General features: G+C 36.0%; 3 protein-coding genes across 6 annotated transcripts; 2 read left to right on the forward strand and 1 right to left on the reverse strand.

Moving 5' to 3' along the window:
* The first annotated feature begins 1,233 nt into the window (after positions 1-1,233).
* On the forward strand, positions 1,234-15,804 carry LOC141610965 (uncharacterized). Of its 4 annotated transcripts, XM_074429287.1 has the most exons (3): positions 1,234-1,647; positions 13,100-13,450; positions 13,523-13,719. In XM_074429287.1, exons 1-2 carry the CDS (start codon positions 1,336-1,338, stop codon positions 13,376-13,378), a joined length of 591 nt encoding a protein of 196 aa, XP_074285388.1. In that variant the 5' UTR covers positions 1,234-1,335; the 3' UTR covers positions 13,379-13,450; positions 13,523-13,719. The 4 variants fall into 4 exon arrangements, with proteins under 4 accessions (XP_074285388.1, XP_074285391.1, XP_074285390.1 ...); XM_074429290.1 differs by lacking the exons at positions 13,100-13,450; positions 13,523-13,719 and adding an exon at positions 15,719-15,804; XM_074429289.1 differs by lacking the exon at positions 13,100-13,450.
* On the forward strand, positions 2,957-5,916 carry LOC141610963 (putative disease resistance protein RGA1). The gene has a single exon (XM_074429285.1). It carries the CDS (start codon positions 3,043-3,045, stop codon positions 5,833-5,835), a length of 2,793 nt encoding a protein of 930 aa, XP_074285386.1. The 5' UTR covers positions 2,957-3,042; the 3' UTR covers positions 5,836-5,916.
* Positions 7,415-23,484, reverse strand: LOC141610964 (uncharacterized). The gene is made up of 15 exons (XM_074429286.1): positions 22,762-23,484; positions 22,479-22,534; positions 21,536-21,594; positions 21,355-21,426; positions 20,354-20,437; positions 19,811-19,918; positions 14,705-14,767; positions 13,638-13,718; positions 12,309-12,374; positions 10,872-11,027; positions 10,149-10,226; positions 9,430-9,468; positions 8,265-8,347; positions 7,917-7,989; positions 7,415-7,746 (listed from the first exon to the last, which is right to left on the reverse strand). Exons 1-15 carry the CDS (start codon positions 23,406-23,408, stop codon positions 7,576-7,578), a joined length of 1,836 nt encoding a protein of 611 aa, XP_074285387.1. The 5' UTR covers positions 23,409-23,484; the 3' UTR covers positions 7,415-7,575.

The following is a 23,484-nucleotide window of genomic DNA, read 5'->3' on the forward strand; positions in this document are numbered from 1 at the left end:
TTGTTTTGTAATACAATATCACAAGTTATACTAAACAATATCACATCTTACATAAAAAAAAAAAAAAAAAAAAAAAAAAAAAAAAATTTTTAGAAAAAAAAAAAAAAAAAAAAAAAAAATCGTGATATTGTTTTGTAATACAATATCACACGTTATACTAAACAATATCACAGCTTACATAAAAAAAAAAACTTTTTCGAAAAAAAAATTGAAAAAAAAAATTTGAAAAAAAAAAGATTTCCGAAAAAAAAAATCGAAAAAAAAATTTCGAAAAAAAAAAATTCGTGATATTGTTTGTATAATGCGTGATATTGTTTTATGGACTCAAATATATAGGTGGATTCACCGGATCTTGTCTCTCTCTCTCTATATATATATATATATATATGAGACCATTCTAATTATGTTATAATCTGCTAATTACTAAACATCCGTTCCAAATTCTTCTAATTTAGTAATTTGACAGTCAAATATGTTACTAAAACTTGCTAACCATATTTTTCTAAGTTATTTGCTATTATTAATTTGTTTCCTACTATTTGCCAAACAAGGCAGTTAAGCAACTAGAGTATCGTGTTGAACTTTTTACCTCGTTGGTGGATACATCAAGCACAAATATTTCCTTGAGTTGTGCAAGAAATTTGTAATAAAAGATATAATGATACAATTTTAGTTTACAAGAAAAATTGAATTAATACTTATTACATAGTATTAGAGTATCTCCAATGATTTATTTGGAGATTTCATAATTTTATAAAATCGTGTTTCAAGTAGATCAACCATGAAGTTGGCCATATATAGACTAGCTTTGCCCCAAATTTTTAATTTAAATTTCATTCTTTACTTGTTTAAATGGACCCACAAGTGGAATTTAACGAATAGGAAAATAGTGATCCTATTAATAAAGTTTTTGGAAATTTGGAAATTGAATAAATAAATAGAGGAGTAAATTGTAGCTTGAAATTGTTGTCACTAGCTTATCATTAAAGATGTTTTATTGGACAAATTTAAGGGGGTTAATTATCATTTTCTCAGTATACTGGGCTTCGCTCAGCTCGAAATAAAGTCTCTACGAAGTCGACTCGAATCCTAAGGGCATTGACTTGTCAATGACAAAGTCTTTACGAAGTCAACTCTATTTATGAACCACATAATGTGCTGTAAACATGTGGTGACTAATCTTTACAAAGTCTTTACCAAGTCAGCTGTCAGCCCTTCTACTTGCTAGTTTCCTATACTACTTAATGGAGTACAACTTTTAATCTGAAATCTTGCATTTACAAATTACAAACATAACCAAAAAAACAAAACAAGATAATTCCATTTCCCACAATCATGGATCTTTCAACAACGTTATCCTTAGTTCAAACTATACTTACTGCTATCCAAAGTTTGGGTCTGATGCAATCATTGTTCTCCATTTCTCATTGCAGATCCGAGCTTGATGACCTCCATAAGACTGTCCAAACTGTCAGAGCTGTTCTTGAGGATGCTGATGCCAAGCAGGACTTGCTCAACAGCCAGGAGAAGAATTACATTCAAGAGCTCAAAGATGCTGTTTACGACGCGGACGATGTGTTAGATGAGTTCCTAACCCTTGCCAAGCGACAGAAACTCAGGGAAGATAGTGATAAATTCTCTGACAAGGTAAAATCCTTTATTTCACGATTTGAGCATCTTACACACAATATCTCTAGTAAAGTCAAAATGGTTAATGACAATTTGAATAAAATTGCCTCTAAGAGTGATAAGTTTAGTTTTAAGTTTGAATGTAAACCTATAAAATTTACAAAGGAGGAGAGTTCTTCTTTTATGTGTGATAAAATCATCGGAAGGGAGGAAGATGTGGAGAAGATTGTAGGTGCGTTGTTGGGTTCTCATCAGGGCCGGCCCTGTGGGTGTGCAACCTGTGCAGCCGCACAGGGCCCCCGAAAATTTGGGGCCCAAAGTCTCTGGTGAAGCTCAGCCCAATAAAAAATGAAAGTAAATTGTTTACGACTAATCTCCTTGGCAAATTAACGTTACTGAGTATAATTCTTGGAATCTTTCCATATTTCAACATTTAACTAAAGGCATGATTAATGTGGTTAATGATACTTTCCTAAAAAATAAATACACTTCCTTGTGTTAATTAAATATGGAGTACTACTTCTCAAAAGTAATGCAATGTGATTTCAAAAAAAAAAAAGTAATGCAATGTGAGTATGTGACTCATTGTGTTAATATTAGTGCAGATCCCGTGCAATTTTACACGGTATTTTAGATCTTATCTTTCAAAGAATTTTAGTTTTAGTGTAGGATAATATTGGTGAGACATTCTTACAATGTGAGACGGTCTATGTGAGATGGTCTTACCCTATAAGACGGTCCTAGTATATAAAAGGCAACTCCATTCACTAATATTAATATCAAATGCATACAGTTATTTTAAAAAAAATTGTAGTGGTATTTAAAAAATGAACATTTTATTTATGGTAAAATGTATGGCCATAATTATGAAATTTCATTAAAAAAATTAAAATATACTCCATACAATATTACTTAGTGTTTGAGGCCACAATTTATTTTTTTCCTTTTTAGTCTTTATATGATGAGTAGGTCTCTTGAGAGACGGTCTCTTAATAAGCTTTATTGAGAGACCATTGTACAATTTTAAGAAAAAATGGTACTAAAGTTAATAAAATAGGTACAAATCATGATTAATGATAAAAATGGGTACATTTATTATGTAAATAGGTACGAAATTACTATGTTACGATCAACAACAAAAGAGGTACGAAATACAAATAAAAGGGTACGAAAGATTGGTCTCTCAATAACTTAATGAGAGACCGTCTCTCCCAAGTTTTAGTGTTATATGATTGTACCCACTACACTTAGCTTGATGCACGCCCAAGCCTAGGTTTCGCCTCGGGTCACCCGATTCCCGAGATTCTTGGGGCCCCATTTTAAAAGTTCGCACAGGGCCCCTGAAATCTCCGGGACGGCCCTGGTTCTCATAATGTACATCACCCAAATGTTTCTTTGCTTTCCATTGTGGGTATGGGAGGTTTGGGAAAAACCGCTCTTGCCCAACTTGTGTTTAACGATCCTAGGATCAGTGATGCATTCGAGCTGAAGAGGTGGACTTGCATTGCTGATCAGGATCAACAACAGTTGGACTTGAAAGGGCATTTAGGTAAGGTAGTGAAAGGGTTCTCAGTTAGTGATAAAATGTCTTTGGAGGACATACATCATGTCGTTAAGCAGGAACTTAATGGGAAAAAATACTTGCTCGTGTTAGATGATGTGTGGACTGAAAGTTATCATGAATGGCAGCTGTTCGAAGGGTTTTTGATGGTTGGCGGAAGGGGGAGTTGGATAATTATAACTACACGCTCGAAAACAACTGCCCAAATGATTGCAGGTGATCAAATGCATGAGTTGCGAGGTTTGTCAGAATCCGATTCATGGCATTTGTTTGAAAGGATGGCGTTTCAAGCAGAAGAAAGAGATGATGAACTAGTTAACCTTGGCAAAGAAATTGTTAAAAAGTGCACCAATGTTCCACTTGCTATTAGAGTGGTAGGAAGTCTTCTGCGTGGTCAATCCAAGTCTAAGTGGCTGTTATTTCATGAAAAAGGGTTAGACTCTCTCGGTGGAAGTAATGATACAATAACCCGCATACTAAAGTTAAGTTATGATCAACTCAACCCTTCTTTGAAAGCTTGTTTTGCGTACTGTGCTATCTTTCCCAAGGATTGGCAGATTAGTAAGCAACTGTTGATTCAACTTTGGATGGCACAAGGCTACATTAATTCAGAGAATTTGGGCGAGGACTACTTTCTTATATTGCTTCAAAGGTGTTTTTTCCAAGATTTACTCGAGGATAAAATCGGGAAGAAAGTATTGTTTAAGATACATGATCTCTTGCATGATTTTGCTGAAAAAGTAGCAGGCGGAGAAATTTGTAGGATAAGTTTTGATACTTCCAGTGTGGGTAAACGAGTTCGCCATGTCTCTTTTGCACACCATATGAATTTTTATGCTTCCGGTGTGAGTGACTCTTATGCACAACATATCTTCAATAATACTCATATTCGTACGTGCCTTCAAATCAAGGATCATTTTGCGGTGGGTAGAGTGGACCAATTACTAGCAAGTAAATTAATACTGAAATGGACAAGCTTAAGGTCTTTAGATTTGAGTGATTCATATGCCAAAAGTTTAGCAAAATCAATAGGCCAATTGTTGCATCTGAGGAGTTTAGACCTCTCATACAATCACTATCTAGAAGTTCTTCCCAAGTCAATAATAAAGCTAGTAAATCTCCAAACTTTGAATTTATATAATTGTGAGAGTTTAAAACAACTGCCAGATGATGTGAGCAAGCTAGTTGATCTAAGCACCTTAAATGTAGCCGAATGTGATGCGCTGAGTCGTATGCCGGCGGGCATAAGTATGTTGACCTCTCTGCACACTTTATGCCAATTTGTGGTGGGTGTGAGACCTACTTCAACTACAGAGCAATGTTTTTATGGGTTGGAAGATCTAAAGCACCTGAACAAATTGAAAGGGGATTTGAAGATTGAAATAGCAGTACTTACAAATGCAAAATTTGTGAAGGAAGAACATGGTGGGGGAGGCTATTTAAGGAGTAAGGAACACCTAGAAAAGATTGTAATTAACTTTAGACGTGGAGAGGAGTATGGAAGCAAGGCGTCTGAGCAAGCATTGCTGGAAGAGATGGAGCCTCATCGTGATGTCAAGGCATTGGAGTTGAAGGGTTATCATGGTGAGACAATACCGAGATGGCGAGGGAGGGGGGATAACTCGGCGTTGTTCGATTTCCCTAATCTTGTCACTTTGCGGATCGTAGATTGTAGTGAGCTTCTCTATCTGCCTTGGCAAATTGAGAAACTGCCCCACCTTAAGACGCTAGAGATTTCAGGATTGCCCAATATGGAATATGTGGCAGACTCAGAAACACTTGTCTCGGATGAAGGATCATCCTTCTTTCCCTGCCTCGATAGGCTTAATATTTATGAGTTGCCTAAGTTAAAAGGGTGGTGGCGGAGATCAGAATCAGGGTCGCACATGGTCAAGTCTAATGACAGTAGGAGCAGCCGAGAAGCACAAGTAGAGTGGGAATCATCTCCCTGTTTTCCTCTACTAAAGATTCTCAGTATAAGAAATTGTGAAAATATGATGTTTGTACCTTTATGTCCGCAACTCGAAGAGCTCAAAATATATGATTCCAGAGCAGATATGAGGTGCGCACATCGTCCCTTGTCATGTACCAAATTGAAGAGACTGGAAATCAACAACTTGGAGTGGCTCAAATCAATGCCAAGCGAGTACACTCAGTTTCTTTCAGAGATAGAAATACGGGGTGATGAGAGAATGGAGAGGTTGGGAGAAGTAAATGAGTTTCCGACCTCTTTATTGTCTTCCGTGCAAACTCTACGCATCAGAGTTTGCCCGGAACTTGTTAGCATAAGAGGATGGTTGGAGCATCTTTCTGCCTTGAAGTATTTGTATATAGGAGACTGTCGAAAAGTGGAGTTGGGTGGGATGTCATGGCATAACCTTGCTGCTACCCTTCAGTCATTGGTTTTGGGTGGATTGAAAGAGATGGAGGAATTGCCAGAGGGGTTACAGTACTGCACTTCCCTCCATGATCTTGACATTTGGGATTGTCCCAAACTGAAATACATGCCAAAATGGATGCCCAAACTCACCTCTCTCCGGGTGCTTTACATTAGGCGTTGTTCCAAAAGTCTCTGGAAAAGATGCCAAAAACCGAATGGGGAGGACTGGCCCCTCATCCAACACATCTCACGTCTTATCTTATAGATATGCTAGAGATTAGAGAATAGTGTGCACTCTATCTTATACTCCGTACATTATTACGTGAATCCGATTATTATTTTATGAGATCTTAAGTGACATTAATTGGTATTTGACTTTGGTAGACAAATGATAGGAAGAAATAAGAATACACACTCCATCTTATTTATATTGTCGTTATTTGAGTTATTTTTTTTTTTTTTTTTTTTTTTTTGTATATAGTACCCTCCAATTTTTTGTTGAATGAATTTTTTCTTCTTTGCAATTTGCAAACAAACATAAATCCTCCCTCTCGTTGTTTAGTATGGCTAATTGGCTAAAGTACACATGGGATGTTCCCCTTGCTAATAATAATATACAATGGCAAGGGGTATGATATCATAAGGGAAATGGAAGAATATTACTTGAATCGTCTTCTCATAATAATCTAAATTTTATTTTAACTCATAATAAACCATACCATTACCTCCCTCCTCTCTCCAAAGCGTCTTCCTTGTGACGGGCTAATCCCGTCACAAGCTGAAGACCTCTCACAAAAAGGGAGAGGGGACAAGGTGAGGCACCCCCCATGTGCTTCCCACTCACCTCTCAATGAGTATTTTGTGAGAGAAAATGGTATCCGTCACAAGCTTGTGACGGACATCGCCCGTCTTCAATGAGATTTTGTGCCTCTCCATAACAATCTGAGTGACTGGCTATTAACTAGTTAATTTACATCATTTTTCTTTGTTTTTTTTGTGAGTTACCTGACACCTCCCCCCTTCTTAATTATCTTCCAAATACTTACTCAACCGTCCTCCCTCACCGCATCGCCACCATCACGATCATATCGCCCTCCAATCGATGTTGCCCAACTCACAGACGTCTTACAGCCACCTCACGGCCACCATAACACAACCCCACAATCATCCTGAATAAGTTAATCCATGTGAGAAAGATGTGAAGCTGTAAGGAGTTATACGATTTGATTAGACTAATTAAACAAGTAGAGAGGTATGTATATAAGATGATTTCTAAAATGGAGGGGTATATCGTAAAAAAACAAAAATAACTGCCAGTTTTGAAGAAATTAGCTACCATAGTCGACGTTCGTTGATAACTTGTATTATACACACTACATATACAGCTACAAAATATTTGAATAGATTTGGTCTTGCTTAAGCCTTAAGACCGTCTTAATTTAAGATCTCTCATAATCTTTTTATACTTTAACCTCTATTTTTTGTCAAGGAAGTTGTGGTAGAAGTTTGAACCCTGCACAATTAGTGTTTACCACCCGTAAACTTAAAACGGTTCTTTTGATAACTACTTTACTCTTATAAGGGTCATAATTTTCTTCTGATTTGGATTCATTTTTAGTACACGGCGAATTGTTTACTACCTCGCCATCATTTTAAGTCGAGTATTTTCAGAGCATGAATATAAATGACAAGTTATCAGCAAAACTTCAAAATACGGCACAGATAGGTAATACTAGTTCCAAAATTTAGTGGGAGTGAATTGCTGATATTTTTCGACAAAAAATTTCCCACTCCCGAATACTGTCAAGGGCCAGCCTTCCTTGCTCCTATCTTTCTCTGCTGAATCAAATTGAAAGCTTTGGTTCATAGCTTGAGAGTTGAGAATTGAGATACAACAGGACATACCGCATACTTATCCATATATTTACATTATACTTGTCCATATATTTACATATGTTAACCTAATGATACAGTTTAAGTATTGAGTATGTCACAGTATATGTAGTCAATCTAGTCTCCTGAAAACCTTATCAATGACTTCTTTCAAATTCGTGCAGCCGACTATCTGAATTTCAGAGCTGATGGCTTTTAGAGCTTTTTCAGCCGAAGCGGGAACAACACACTTCTTATATCCAAGTTTCACTAATGTAGTAACTCTCTTTTCTATCCTCGAAACCTGCAATTAAGTGATGATTTAGAACCAAATACATCTTCAACAACAAAAATTACGAGACACGAGGAATCAGCTCCATTATTTACGGAAATGCCAGTGACCTCCAAAATAGTGTGACATTGGCGCAGTAGCTTTTCTTAATGTAGAAAAGATGTTAAACAGGAGATGCTTACCATTCGAAGCTCGCCACCAAGGCCAATTTCTCCGATAAATGCCACATGATTAGGAAGAGGGAACTCCAAGAAGCTAAAGATGGAACAGTTTGAGGAAATGTTATTAACAATCAAATGAAAACAAGATTATCACTAGCATTATAGAGTAACGCCATGGTTGATCACAAGGAAAAAGTAATTGGGTCAACCTACTCCTACCTCAAAACAGAAGCGGAAATTAGGGCATTTTTGTTTTATTCCACCATATATTCATATCTTATATTCTTATTGCTACTATTTGAAAAAAGAGTTCCGTTTCTTTCTAAATATGTGATAAAAGGAATGTGTTGACAAGACGTGATAACTTGCCTGCTACAAATTGCCGCTGCCACAGCAAGATCTCCAGAAGTCTCGGCCAGAGTAACACCACTTATTACGTTCAGGAAAATGCTCTGCAAAACACCAAACATTGAAAAATAGTAAAAGGTACACAAATGACTACAACATCGAGTTCCTACTATTTATGACAATAACCTTTAATCGCTGACAAAATCACAAAATAGTATAGTCTCCGTCCTAAGTTTATTGCCTCATTTGCCTTCTGTGGTCGTATGATGTTAACTTAGACCACTAATTTTTCTAAATAAGGTAAGAGATAAAATGCCAAATTTCGCATGCTTGATTTTATCAAACCAACTATTTTCATATTAGCATTTTTAACAAGTTGTAATTGTCAGTTTAAGTTATGAGAAGATGTTGGACAAAGTCGACATGATTGGATCACCAACTATAATTACAGACAATATAAATGAGATGGAGGAATAAGGTTCAAAAGTGTTACATTGTATTGCCATTTGACATTGGGTATCATCATAACTTTTTAATTTTATAGAAGTGAACGGTGTCAATGCCTCTTTAAGAAAGCTCGAGTGCCATCATAACTATTCTAATTCTATAAATCTAAGGTAGCGTTCGGAAACGCGGAATTGATTTCATTTTCATGATTTCAATTGTAGAAATCAAAATGTTTGAATCCAATTCCAAATCCAATTCCAAAAATTCGTTTGGTGAACACGTGGAATTCAATTTTGGATTTCAACTTCTCAATGGTGTTTGGGAAACCCATGGAAATAGAATTGGAATTGGCGAGGCGGTACGAGTCCAAGTCACCAAACTTATTTTTATAATTTTTTTTATTAGGAAAAAATAAATAACTGTGACTAGAAATAATTTCGATTGAAAAAAAATCATAAAGGGATTTTGTACCGTGTATCCCCTATGTTTTCCCGAATTCTAACATATACCCTAGTTTTTGCATGTTGAATTCGACAGTTGAACTCGCGTTTAGGGATATCACAAATGAACGGGTGGACAAGGTCCCAATGTACAAAACCTTACCCTCACAAATCACTCAAGTAATAGATGTGAAGCTGATTTTAGAGCATATCAGAAAGTACAGTATAAAAAATATACTCTTACTAAACGCTATAGAAGAGAACATGATAAGACAAAGCAATAAGCAAAGAATGATTACATGATCGTCAATCTTTAGTCCCGCTTGCTTCTTAAGAACCTGCAAGTAAAAGAACAAAGCATAAGTGAGTTGTCTTTCACTCATGAAGGTTACAACTAAACAAAAGTATCAACGACCATCAGATATGCTGCGCCTAATTAATGTTTGTTCCAAATTACATAATACAAGGACTCTCGCTCACTCTCACAAATCCAGTTTACCAATTCCCCTAAGAACAGTGTCTAATTTAGCCAATGTTACCTAAAAGAATGTAACACTAATAACTAAGGAAAGGTTTCTCAGTGACCCACAAGGAAAATAACATCAACAATTGTATCCATTGGCTGCAGCTTGACAATATAGGAGGCGCAAAAATATTTGTTAGCCATTTTGCTTTATTGCATCATATTTTAAAGCGAAAGAATAGTGGAAAGTTAAGTAAGGGTACTGGTCTTAGCGATAAAAATTAAAAACTCAAGGGCCCTTGACAATAATACAAGTCATAGAACTCACAGTGAGAACCTTGACTAATGATTAACCCCCATCAACATATATGTATGACCAAAACCTTTCGAGCCTAGGAAGTACAGAGTAATTGTTAACTGAACCCAAACAACATCCAAATGCAAAACTGAAAGTCAAAAGCTGCACATGCAGCATATGTATACAAGAACCAAACGAAGAAATGATCAACTCATATACTAGATTACATTTAATTAAGTTGTTGATCAAGGACATACCGAAAGAATCATATCAGCCCTGCTTAGTTGAACGCCATTAATATGCCTAGTAGAACCAGGTCCGGGAACACATAAAGCCTACAAGTTAAGCTCATAAGACCAAACAGCAACTCAGGTTAAGCAAATACAAATGACGCAAATGGTTCATCAAAATACAAAAGAAGGCTATGCTCCGACAGATATGATGCAGTCTTGTATTAATCGGACTCATGTATGGGTATTGGACACGGGTATGTATCAACATATCCAAGCGATTGACTTGTCATGACACAAACATTGAGACACCGGGAGGAAACTGTTTATTTAAAGTGAAATGCAAGTCTGTATGAAAGATAAATCTTAAAATACAAGATTTCTTTGTGGATCCACTAAGATAACTGTTAACTTGGCAACTATCCAGTAAGGATTCTATAGTCATCCTTGAGTGTTGTGTCGGACACAATTACGACAACAAAGTTGAGGAGTCATAGGATATGGTCAATCAAATGTGATTGATATTTTAATTGGCCTAAGGCTCCACGCCACACTTAGATCCATGGTATTAAATCTTGGTTAGAGACTTGATTTGGATTATGTCATTGAGGCCAAATCTCGGTTGTTCTCTATAAATGTGGTCGATACCGCCTCAAAAAGTGGTCACGCTAACCTTCCAAACCTTGATAACTTAATTGCACTTCGGTGTTGCAGGCAATATTTAGAACCATTACCAGATCTGTAAATTACCTGAACTTCAACAAGAAAAGATCGAGACCCATCAATAATTACAGCAATAGCAAGCCCAGCTAAGTGCTCTGAATCTGAATATTCTTCACTTAAAAACATCTCACTAGGATTTGCGACAGCTTCTAGTCCAGACACTGACATTGCGAAAACTCCCAGCTGCAACCAGGAGTGAATAGACAAGTGAATAATCAAGCAGCTCATCTTGTTGTAGGAATATGAGTGCTCAGAATACCGAGCCAATCAATAACATGAAAGCAAAACAATAAAGATGACGTTCACCAAAGAATCTCCAACAAATTTCATTATCATTCAGAATTCTTTGTAAAAATACTACTCCGTACCATGTATTGCAATGAAGTTATGCTCAGGGAAGAGCTCAATTAAGAAAACTAGGAGAAGCATATCAAACACATTGATGCTTCTGGAAGGGGAAAAAAGTACTTAAAACGAGTAGAATAAATTAAGAGCGTCCCGCATGTATCTCAAGTTTTTAACATATAGAGAAGTTAGCAAGCTACCGTTGGCACGGGCTCAAACTGCTATTTTTTTGCCTTCAATCTTATTGACATTTTATCGATGAATATTCTAGCATTTACTCATTTAGCCATATGAAAGTATTTGCAATGAATTTTCACAATGTTAAGACTGTCAGACCGTGTGAACCAATGGAAAATATACAGCAGAAACATTGGATCAATCAACAGTGATTTTTACCCTCTTCTCAAAAAGTGGATGGGGTTAAGAAAGAAAAGCAAGGCCATTTAAGGTAGATCTGAAGGGAGGGTCATTATAGGTTCGGTTTATTTCGGGCAAGGTCATTTAAGGTATAGGTAATTTCGATTCAAGTCGTTTTGGGGTCATATCAACAGGGTCGGGTTAGTTTTGTACTCCCTTTATTCCAATTTCATTGTCCCCTTCCAGAGGCGGATCTCCATTGACCTGCGCAGGGCCAAATCATTTCTTCGTTTGGTTCTTGTATACTTGTGCTTTTGATGAACAATTTGTTTACCTATTCCATATTAGGGTGTCTCAGTCAATTATTTACCTTTCTATTTTGGGAATGCTTTTGATGAACAATTTGATCTAAAGATTCCTGATTGAGATACTATTTATGACCATATGACAACAAACAATCACTTCAGGGATTCTTCATTTCACCAAAAAACATCATAAATTCTAAAAGCCTTAAGTATTAGTATGTGATAATAGCGAAGCTATATTCAAGCAAATCCAGACAATGGGATGGACCAGAAAACTTAATAAAATCGCAAACAAGATTCGAAAATGCAAATGATTAGTTTTGTAATTTGTATGACAGTTGCATTATTGCACATGGATAATAAAACAACCAAACGCTACACAAGACTTCATAAAATTCTGAACAATTCGAAATCAGAAAAATCAGGTGAGATCTAAAAAAGAACAATAGTATATTACCTCATCAGTGGAGCCAAAACGGTTTTTAACGGAACGAAGCAAGCGATGTGATGAGTGCTTATCTCCCTGCAGGATCACACAATAAATGGGTTGTATGAAAAAACAGAATAAGAGACATACCAACATAATTTCTCAGAATATTGAAAAGTTTAGGGCGCAGAAGATCTAATGTCTAGTTGATGTATTTAATATTCTTGTCATCAGCAGACATTAAATGGCGCTGCATGAAATGGTGATGACATTCACATTGTTAACAGAAACATGTATTTTAAGTTTTTAACAGCAGTTGCAGGAAGAAACACCAGATGCACACAGAACTTGACAACTAAGCTTCCACCCAACCTATCAGTAGATCACATGCAAATTCTTAATTTTAATTTTTAAAATCCAGAAACTCGGAGAATTTTGATTCCAAGGTATTGTCTGTAGGAATTTGACCAATGGATGTGTATACTATTAATAGTGAAGAAGTGAAAATGTTAGCTGCGTGTATGTATCCTCTTTAATTACTTCAGTCGTAGAAATTTGACCAATGGATGTGTACACTATTAATAGTGAAGAAGTAGAAATGTTAGCTGCGTGTAATGTATCCTCTTTAATTACTTCAATCTTCTTGTTCATATACCCAAGCTGGTTTTGCGGATAACTTTTTTATCATCCCTTCCAAGCTATTTATCCAAATATGCGCACGTATTATTCTAGAAGATCAAACTTGAGTTAGCTTTCTTGTGATACTATCATAACCTTTACTTCCAAGTTTCAAGAAATAAGATGAATCTGCAAATTAACAGAAATTTGCAACTCCTTGTGAGAAGAGCCAAGAATTCCATTTGTCATGTAAGATCAACCTCCACCGCCACAAATCAATGGACAATCATGGATTCATGGCCTTCAGCCCTTTTAATGTAGGGTTACTGGATGCACATTCCTGGGTTACTCTGACTCTCCAACACCATGTTGACAAAGTGTCAGTGTGGATACGGCTCTATTGCATGAAGTTTTCTATTGTGTGGTCTAAAGAAGTGTCGATGTTCGTGTTGTATGGCACACGCGACATGGCAGCTAACTGAAGCATCGGAGTAACATATGCACATTCGACCCACTAGGCCCAAGTAATGCGCTATTTTAAAGCCTAATCCATGGTATGATATGAATTAAATATTTCAATCTTCTAGTCTAGTGATACTTTTTTGAGACTATTAAAAAATTTGCAGTTCCTTTGGCGAGAAAACAGCCGAACAAAAGGATTTAAGTCGAATAAGGAAGTACAGAAACAGAAGAGGAAGAGAAACTTAGAAAATATTTACAAATGAAGAAGGCAAAACGAACCTCCATATATAAAACGACATCAACAATGTGCTCCAGAACACGAGGTCCTGCAATGTCTCCATTTTTGTTTACATGTCCAATCTGTCACAGAGAAAAAATAATATTGTAAGACAAATCTAGACTGAGGACTTGCAATATGTATGAAGCCGTCTTGAGCGTGTATATTACAGCTTTCATACTCGGTCAATCGGTACAAGTGTACCACCAAAAGCGGTGGTATCAGAATGGCTTAAAAATTGATTGTATTGGCTAGCTCCTAAAACACCTAATGACAACGTTTGGAAGCTTTTTGCTTGATACGATAGACGGAAATTTCATACAAATTGAGATAAAAACAGCTTTTTTTCAACTCTAAAAAACAAAATCAAGTTAGAAAGTAAATAAGAAATTGATTTTACTTTTTTTTTAGGGTTTGTAACTGAAAGATAGGAAAGGTATGGGTAGTGTGAGAAAACAAGATTGGATGATCATTTACAATAAAAATTAATGGGTGAAAAATATGAAAATGTGAGCCAAGTAATAAAGACATGAGTGACGAAGATGAAGATTAATGGTGAGAAAGATGAAGATTGGTGGGTGAGGAAGATGAAGTTGACGGGAAGTTAAAGGCTTAAAGCTAACAGAAAACTTAGCCGAAATTACAATGCAATACCACAACATGTTTTTGGTTGTTTGATTTTATTTTCCCCTCTAAATAGTAAAAATTTTCATTTGATACTCTATTTTCTTAAAAAAAATTCTCATGCAATACATCAGAGTACATTGTGTTTTTTTTTTTCCTTTCATTTATTCAAAAAAAAAAATTCAACACAGTACCAGAGGCGTGGGGGCGGGGATTGGCAGGTGGGAGCAGCGGTAGAGAAGGCAAGACATGGTGGGTGATAATGGATCGGGTGGCGGCGGGAGAGATAAGAAAGGAAAGAAAAAAGATCTCTGAGACTATTTGAGGGGAAGAAAAATGAGGGGTAATTTGGTAAAAAGCGTAGAGCGTTGAGTAATATGTGTACGCAATATCCTTACAAAAATGAGTCAAAAAACCATGTGACACTATCAAACCCGTTTCTTACCAAAAAAACAGGAATATTTGTCTTCTTTGCAAAACGAAGCAATGCTGAAGTACATTCCTTCACCTGCAACAAAATATACATAAGACGAAATCATCTTGAAGTGTTATAATCAAAATGTCAATGATTATTACTCCATCTGTCCTAGTCAATTGTTGTCCTTTGCCTTTTACGCGTTTGCCAATGCTCATTTCATTTCGTAAATATCTTTACTTACATAAGTGTCAAAATTATAAAATTTTGATAATCTTAACGTACTCATTAAGACGAATCAAACAAGATCCTTCATGACTATACTTAGTGTTGTGCATTGGAAATTATTTTAAGGATTCTCTTCCTTTATGAATAGTGCCCAAAAGGAAAAGGACAACAATTGACCGGGGCATCGAGAGTATGATTTTTTTACAAGGTTATTGGTAATAACTGATATAGATCCCGCGCGAAAGCACGGTTTTTTAGATAAAGATGTTAGAGAATTAAACAATTATATCACTGGTATAACTCCATTTGAAATTTAACCATTAAATTTACTATTAGTAATGTTTTGTATCTATATCTATATAAAAGTATAATACAGGAACCGCTAAACCCTAATTGTACACGTGTCAATCTCTCATCGCTTTATTTCCCGCCTAACATACACAGCCCTAATCGTTCATCTGACTACATATATGTTTGTCTAACCCTAAATAATAAACCGACAACTATTTCGCCGTCATCCACTGCCCTCTTCTTATCTCTCCAGATTGATTTACATCAAACACCCTAAACACTTGCTTTCAATTTCAATCTACCTCTTCGCTTTTACATCACAAATTCATCATTCTCCATTATAATCTTCTCTTTCCAAGTTTACAGTAAAATTGCAGAAATTAACTTTCTAACATTTCACTTTTACCTGTATTCTTTGAACGATTGTGTATCGATTGAAAAAGTCGTTGATTTATGTTATTTTTGGTTTTTGTTTTGTTATTAATTTTAGCTAATTTATTCTTTAACTACTAATCTTTGCTATAGGATACAATTTGGAAACTGGAAACCTAATATTAGGAATTGTGCGACAGGTTTTCAAGTTCAACGCATTATTCTCTGGTATGTTTCACTTTTCGTTTCAACCAGTTACGATATGATTCTTCTTAATATTCTACAACTGACTCAAACAAGCGAGAACAGTATGGTAATATCGATCTCATTATTACCACTCTGCTGCTTCTTTTCCTAATTTCTTAGGCCATTATTAATGTTCTTTCAAAATTGAAAGCAACCCTAACAGCGTTTTTGCTGTTTCAGAGGTATTAATTTAGAAAGCTTTCTCATCTGTTTGATCTGTTCTAATGATGCCAGGTTGTAAACTTACTCTAATCAATAGGATTCATTCTTTGCTCATCATTATTCATTTACTCAGTAGTTTTATATTCACAGTGAAAAAGTAACTATGGAGTATTTTTTTTATCAGTTACCCTACTATTTTCTTCTTTATTTCTATTCATTTGCTTGAATATATTTTTATACACTAATTTGTATTGTGGACTTGTGGTATAGCCATGAAACCCTCTATTAATTTACTTTCATACATTTTTGTGCATTCTAATTGTTGGATAAATGGCCAGAATAAGAATGAACTTCAATTTTGAAAACCTTGGCTCTTAACTGCATGAACACGATGTTCTTGAGTATGGGGTTCGGACCTTCTATATGCATTTGGTAAATTCAACATCCCATACCATTTCTATTGTTATTTAATTGTTTTAGACTCGGTAATTTCACATTTGGAGTATTTAACGATATCTGACTCTCCGCTATGTTTGAAAGCGTGTGGATTTCATTTCATATCATTCATGTTAATAAAAACAAACGAGGGGTTATTAAACGGGTTTGTCTTACATAACGTTTAGCCAAATAATAAAGCACTTGATTTAGCTATAGGTCCGTAATCCATATCAAATAAAACCGGGTGGCTTTAGAGAAGTCAATAAAAATTAACAAGATCAATGAAGTATTGTAGTAGCATTGATGTGCAAAAGACCATACAAAAGTGTAAAAGATTTCTAGATGAGTTGATAAATTGTTTGGATTTGGCTGTTTAGTAACAAGTTTTATTTCTAAGGTGGTTACCTGTCATTTCTTATAAGTGATCAAGGTGAAAGAGGAAGTTGAGGCGGAATTGTTTCACTTAAGACACATGGGTAGTGCTCCACATTCATATAATGTCTTTTAAGATAGTAAGATTTTGATGCCGAGCAACTTATTTATCAAGTGGAGAGGACCAAATTTCTACCAAATGTGCCTTATAAGAGGAAAAATGAGATTAAGCAACTGATGGAGATGCTCAGTTGGATGACGGAAGCTACTACATTAATCGAGATTGACATGGATAATGGTAGTTTTACTCCTCTGTTTGTAATCAATCGACATAATTGTAATTAACAGACATAATTGTTATTGTTATTGATGATTTCCAACTATATCACTATATGCGTACATTGAGGTCAAATATGTACACCTAATGTCCAAGATACTTTACAACTACCATCAAATTGATCAAATATGTACTCCCTCCAATAGTTTACACTTATTTTATTTTGTGAGAGAAAAATAAAGCAGTGTAAAGTATTGACTGAGATAGAGGGAGTACTTCCTTCTATTATTATTCAATGTTACTCTCACAAGTAGAACCAGTTAACTAACTTATATTATAGTCATAATAGGTACTCTATTTGATTCTCTGGTAAAGATTTTGAACTAATGGTGCAATTCTGAATAACAGCCAAACCAGTTAACTAAGTTGTATTATAGCCAAACAAACCAGTACTACTCTTTGTTGATATTAGATTGACATGGACACATTTATCTTGAAGTCTAAGTTCTTAACTACGGAGTATGATGTATTGCATAGCCGAGAGAATAACTTGAGATTGCATACACAATATGAGGAAACGTACCATGTAATAACATTTTGCACAAACTAATGCGGTCTTTCCATGACGGTATGATTGATGTTTTCTTAAATCATTGTTAGATAAGGCCAATTATTTAAAACCCGTACAAAGTGAATGATGAAACATATTAATTTGCAATAAATTTATAAGTCAAATTTAAATATCAATTACCCATTGTGGCGTATGAAATTTGAATATCAATTACCCGAGCCACAGATGTAAGCATGATACTCGCGATAAAGGTATAAGCATATTTTCATGATTAAGGTGATGTATAATAACTTGAGCATCATTGGTTTTTAGAGTACAACAAAGTACTAAACTAGCTATTACTCCGTATAGTGGTATAATTATAGATAAAAAATTTACGTAATTTATTTTCGCAGTACGTTTTTTACTCAACTCAGTACATTTTGCGCGGTATTTTCCATTTCTATACCCTTCACTGAAAAAGCACTCAACCAAATTCCCTCAACTAGTAACTACACAACTTGTCTTAAATCGATCAATTTCTTCAATTCTAGTTGATTATTTGACTGGAAAATAAGTTGTTACTTTGTTAATCGCAAATTATCGATCAAGTCAATCCTTTTTGGTGGGTTTTTAAGCAATTTTTAGTTTTAATTAGGGTTTAATGTAATTTGGGGCTGTTAGGTAGCGTTGGGTTGGCAGCAAATGCGGTGACGCCGTGACGGGATGACGACAACGGTGAGTAACAAGGGAACAACTTTGCAGGGAGATGTGTGAAGCGGACAGTTGTGGCGATCGAGGTGGCCTCAAGTGATGGCCAAGACAGGTTATGGGCAGGCGGGGGACGGGCGGACGGGTAAGGGTGGTGCAGGTGACCCAATGTCGTTCACGATTGTGGCCGAGGCTAGGTAGAGGACGGGGATGCGGTGGTTTGACAAGGGTAGGGGTTAGTGGTAAGGGAAGGGTGCCATACGGACGACGATGGTCCGGTGGAGGGTGGGTGGAGGCGTAGGCAGGTAAGAAATTAGGGTGAGAGGGTGGTGGTGGTGGACCGGTGGTGGTTAGGAGTTGGTGGGTTGCTGAAATTGCATTATTTTTTTTCCTCCTTTTTTTAATTGTACTACCGTGAGAAGAAATTAGGGGAAATGGGAGGGGTACTATTGTCAAAGTTGTACTACGATGAGTAAAATGTGTACTGCGAAAATCAACACCCAAAATTTAAACTTAATTATATATATGTCCACTATATATGGCCGTGCAATTTTGCACGGGTTCTAAACTAGTTAAAAGATAGAAAAGAGAAGGTTCAACACTTTTACTCCTAATATGATTGTCGATTTTACCGAAACTATTTTGTTAACTGTATTTTTAAAAACTATTGTTGTTATATTATTATATCCACTAAAGGAGTAATATAAACGTGAAGTAATGACATTGGTAATACAATCAGATAAGATATAGTACTTTGTAATAAATATACTTATGTACTCCGTATATGTAAATAAAAAAATTAACCAAAATTTAAATGTTCACATATTAGGGAGCTGGGATAGATATTAAGTTAAAGTGAAAGATAAAAACATATAATTCGTAAGTTTTTTCATATTAGAAGTAAAAATGTCTATAAATACTACTAACTTGTAGTATAAGTTTGTATCAAAAGACAGAATAATAAAATTATTTAGAAAGTGTTTGCTAAAAAAAAATGTCCGTGATCATCATGTTTAATTTTTAAAATAATAACAATCAAATATTTCTATCACATCATACGTATAATTAGTGCAATTTTATTTATGTAACAAAATCAGATTATCTTATTAATATGTCTATGCAAATTGAAAAAATATTATACCATGTTTAAATGGAATAGAGTTATTTCTTTAGATAAAATAATGTCAGATAGTATGATATAGTGAAATCTAATTATAGAAACAATCATTTAGGCGGGAAAAATTTAGTAATCTCTTTTTTCTTTTAGTATAGGGGGGATGATACTAATAGAAAACTTGTACTTTGAGGTAAAGCACACTAAAATCTAGCAGATAAAGAATCAGAAATGTAATTTTTAATCATCTGAGCATACTTTGATTCTTTGGATATATTTATGTAATTATGTCCATAAATCTCAGAAGAAATACCTGAAAAGAGGGAAAGTAAGATAGTATTTGGATTAGTGTTCCAATTAATCATACATTCATACCTGCGCCATCCCGCCAGGGCTTCCAGTCACCGGCTTTAGATACATAGTTTGAATGGAATCAACAACGACAGCACGTGGGGAAAGCACTTGCACCTTTTCTAAAATATCCTGCAGGAAAAGGGAAAACACCTTAGACTTTGCAGTTGTAGAACAGCGGATTTAGGATTTAATAAAACCAGAGTTTCCAGCCATTCGAAATTATCAATATAGCCATCAATAAAACACCTGATGAGAAAATAGCAAGTGTAAGATAAAACAAAAGGTAAAGTTTTTGTTTGCTTCTAAGCATGCAATGAGTCTCGACAATTATTCGACATGGCTATATTGGGGGAAAAAATTAACCGATAAACTTGTAGCAAATTGTTGAAAGAACTTGATAAAAACGTATCAGAACGAACAAAAAGAGATGCCTTAATGCAGCAAACTTAAACCCCATCCAATAGAGTGATAAATTGTTCTAACCAACTGCTTCCGTAAAGGAAGTCCCAAGGCAACAATTGAGGAATAAGCAACTAAATACAGACACAATTAGCTCTAACCAACCTCAATATCAGTGCTTGAATAAAGGAAAAGCTCTTCTGTATCGATGCTCAGCCGATCTGCTCTATTTCCAATTTGCTCAACACTCTAGAGAAGAAAATATAATTAGCATATTGTCAGGTTCAAATAGTCAAAACAGAGAAGGTTTCAACATGTCATTAACAATTCCCAACTAAACAAAATCAAAGTCAGATGTGCCATCAAAGGTTGGAATCCATAAATTGAAAGGTAATCAAATACTCCTTCCCATCCAAACCAAAGGTAACACTTACCTTATTCGGACCATCCAAACCAAACTACCCATTCCTTTTTTGGTAAAAAAACATTACTAAAAACTCCTCATACACCCTTATTATTTACATAAAATGCCATCATGTTTGTGGCCCTCTTTTAATCAAGCTACATGTGGCCCTATTTTAATTCCAATACTACCCTTACCTTTTCTCTATTTTCTTAAAACTTGTTCCCTCCCATGTTACCTTTGGTTTGGATGGGAGGGAGTAGATCGTATTGTAAAGATATTTTCAATAGCCAAACCCCTTCATGACTACTGAAAAGCATCAAAGTAAAACTTCCATAGAAACAAATTAGAGCTGCAACAACGCCGCACGACCAGTTCTAAGGTCTTGAAGATTACCGCGACTTCATATTAAGGCAATATATCAGCCGCATTTTTAAGCGACACAACTGAAATGAAGGTGTGGCGTCCGAACCTAAGATCAAGATTGAAACCGAAAAGCAATGCCATGAAATATCCCTTACTCATTTTTGCACCAAACAATCACTCTCTTTTTAGTCAAGTCCATTACCAATACTATGCAAGCTGAAATGTTCTACCCACCTTGTCTTGTACTCTTCGCTTGCTTTAAAGTATATAATTAGGCCTTTCACGGGATGGGAGATATTCTTGTCCCCCAGCATAATAGGTGCTCTCTGTTCTTTAAAATTTAGCAGCACTAAAACAGTAGAATAATGAAAGGTAGAGTTGCTTCTAGTGCACTAACCTCTTCACCAGATATGTAAAGAACAGGCGCTGCTCCTCCAACATCACTGCTCACTGCTACAAGTGCAGCCATCTTCATTTTGAACATAACTTAGTGAAACATACAATATTGCAGCACTCTAGCGCAATCTCCCGAGATAAACTATTTAAGCAGGTTTAATGTGACAAAAAATGGATCACACCTGTAATGCCAATGTACTTTTGCCCACACCAGGATCACCACCAACCAAAATCAATGAACCTATACAAAATCGCAAGAAATTTTGTTGAAACAGTTACATTCTGAGCAAGCTCATCTTGGGGAACTGCAATAATGTAAAGCTTGTTAGAAGCTAGAGAATCAGAAGGCAAAGCAATGTACTCCCTACTTCCCAGTCATTTGTTTACCTTTGATTTTGGCACAACGACAAAGGAGGGAGGAGCGGACCATTTGTACTTGTGCTTATTGGATGACAAGTGGATTAAGATGTATGTGGGTGATCAAATTACCCATAACAAGCATTCCCAAAATAGAAAGGTAAACAAATTATCAAGACACTCTATAAATGAAAAAAGGTAAACAAATGATCGGGACGGAGGGAGAAATTTTGCAAGAGAAAATCTTGTACGATAAATCAAGAGCTTTCTCCCAAACGAAAACAGGGGACACAACCTTTCCATAAAGAAAGGAGTCAAATATGAGATAATGTTTTAGTCAATTGTCTAATGGGGATGTCACCAACTGCACTATCCCTTGAAGCCTCACGCTGATACATTAACATGCAAGTAGGATGAACATGTTTATGTCAATTCTCTATTTGCACACATGATTTGTAACGAGTAATGAAAGAGATGAACGGGAGAAGAAAATTTGGTAAAACACAACATACATGCACACGTGAGAGAGACAGAACATGAAGGTATAACTTCATTGACTAAACCTCAACTATAAGCGTAGGCTTTTGGTCGAGATAATAATTTCCCAATAAATTATTAACCACGCTATCTCAGTCATTTACCAGGCTTCTACATTCAAACTATTGTTAAAGGCGCCAAGGACATGTAAACCAACGTAAATAAACACAAAAATACAGAGCCAAGAACACATAAAAGGCAACATAACACAATTAGACACTCAATCTGTACCTGGCACAACACCGCCACCAAGCACCCTATTAACTTCCAATCCGAGCAAGCCAGACCTGAAATCAGCCAAATCATACCTCAATTTTCAGCATTTTGCAAAATATTCACTCTTACAAATAACATAACATCATTAAATATAACTGTTAAGTCTAGGCTGCTAGAATTACACCACTGATCAACATAAAACCCGAACACTAAATCCGATATAGTTGAACTCCCGGCCTAGCTACACCTAATGAAAGCAATCAAATTGAACATAACCATAGCCAAACATACAACTTACAATCGAATGCGCCATTCCATATGATTAATCCCTCGATTCACATCCACCAACCTAACCGGCTCATTTTGCCCAACCATTTGCTCAGGCAACCAAGACGACTTCATCATTTTCCCAGAAGTCTCGTTTTCCGACACCGAAAACTGCTTCAAAGTCCCAACTTTGTTACATGATCTACAGGTTCCCCACCACTGGGATGTGCTATGTCCACAATCAGCACATACCCAATGAATCTTACTCTTCCCTTTCTTCCCTCCCGCTACAAAATCCCTCGAAACGACACTCTTTGCCACATTCGACGACAAGTTCACTCGAATCCTCGACCCCTCTTCCCCATTACTACCTACACCCTTAATTGAATTTGTTGGAGTACTCTGAGGAGAACAGAAGGTTGACCAGCCCCTAGAGCTCGTTTCAGAAGTTGATTCTTCGGATGCGCCATTGACGTCGATGAGAGGCGATTCGGGATATGATAGGGGGGTAATTGAATGAATTGGGCGAAAATGGCGAGAGAAATTAGGGTTTTGATCGTGTTGATTGTAGATGATTAAAGAGTTTACTGAAGGGGGAAGAAGTTTGAATTTGGATGAATTAAGAAGGGAAGTTTGTGAACGAAGTAGATGAATTGCTGCCATTTCTGAAACTTGCATGTGAGAGAAATTAGGAATTTGGGTTTAGGGTTTTGACTGTTGAATTGAAAGGGCGCGCGATTACGAGGAAGGAAAG

The sequence above is a fragment of the Silene latifolia genome, chromosome 11 (genome assembly GCF_048544455.1).
Source record: "Silene latifolia isolate original U9 population chromosome 11, ASM4854445v1, whole genome shotgun sequence".
Taxonomy (NCBI): Eukaryota; Viridiplantae; Streptophyta; class Magnoliopsida; order Caryophyllales; family Caryophyllaceae; genus Silene; species Silene latifolia.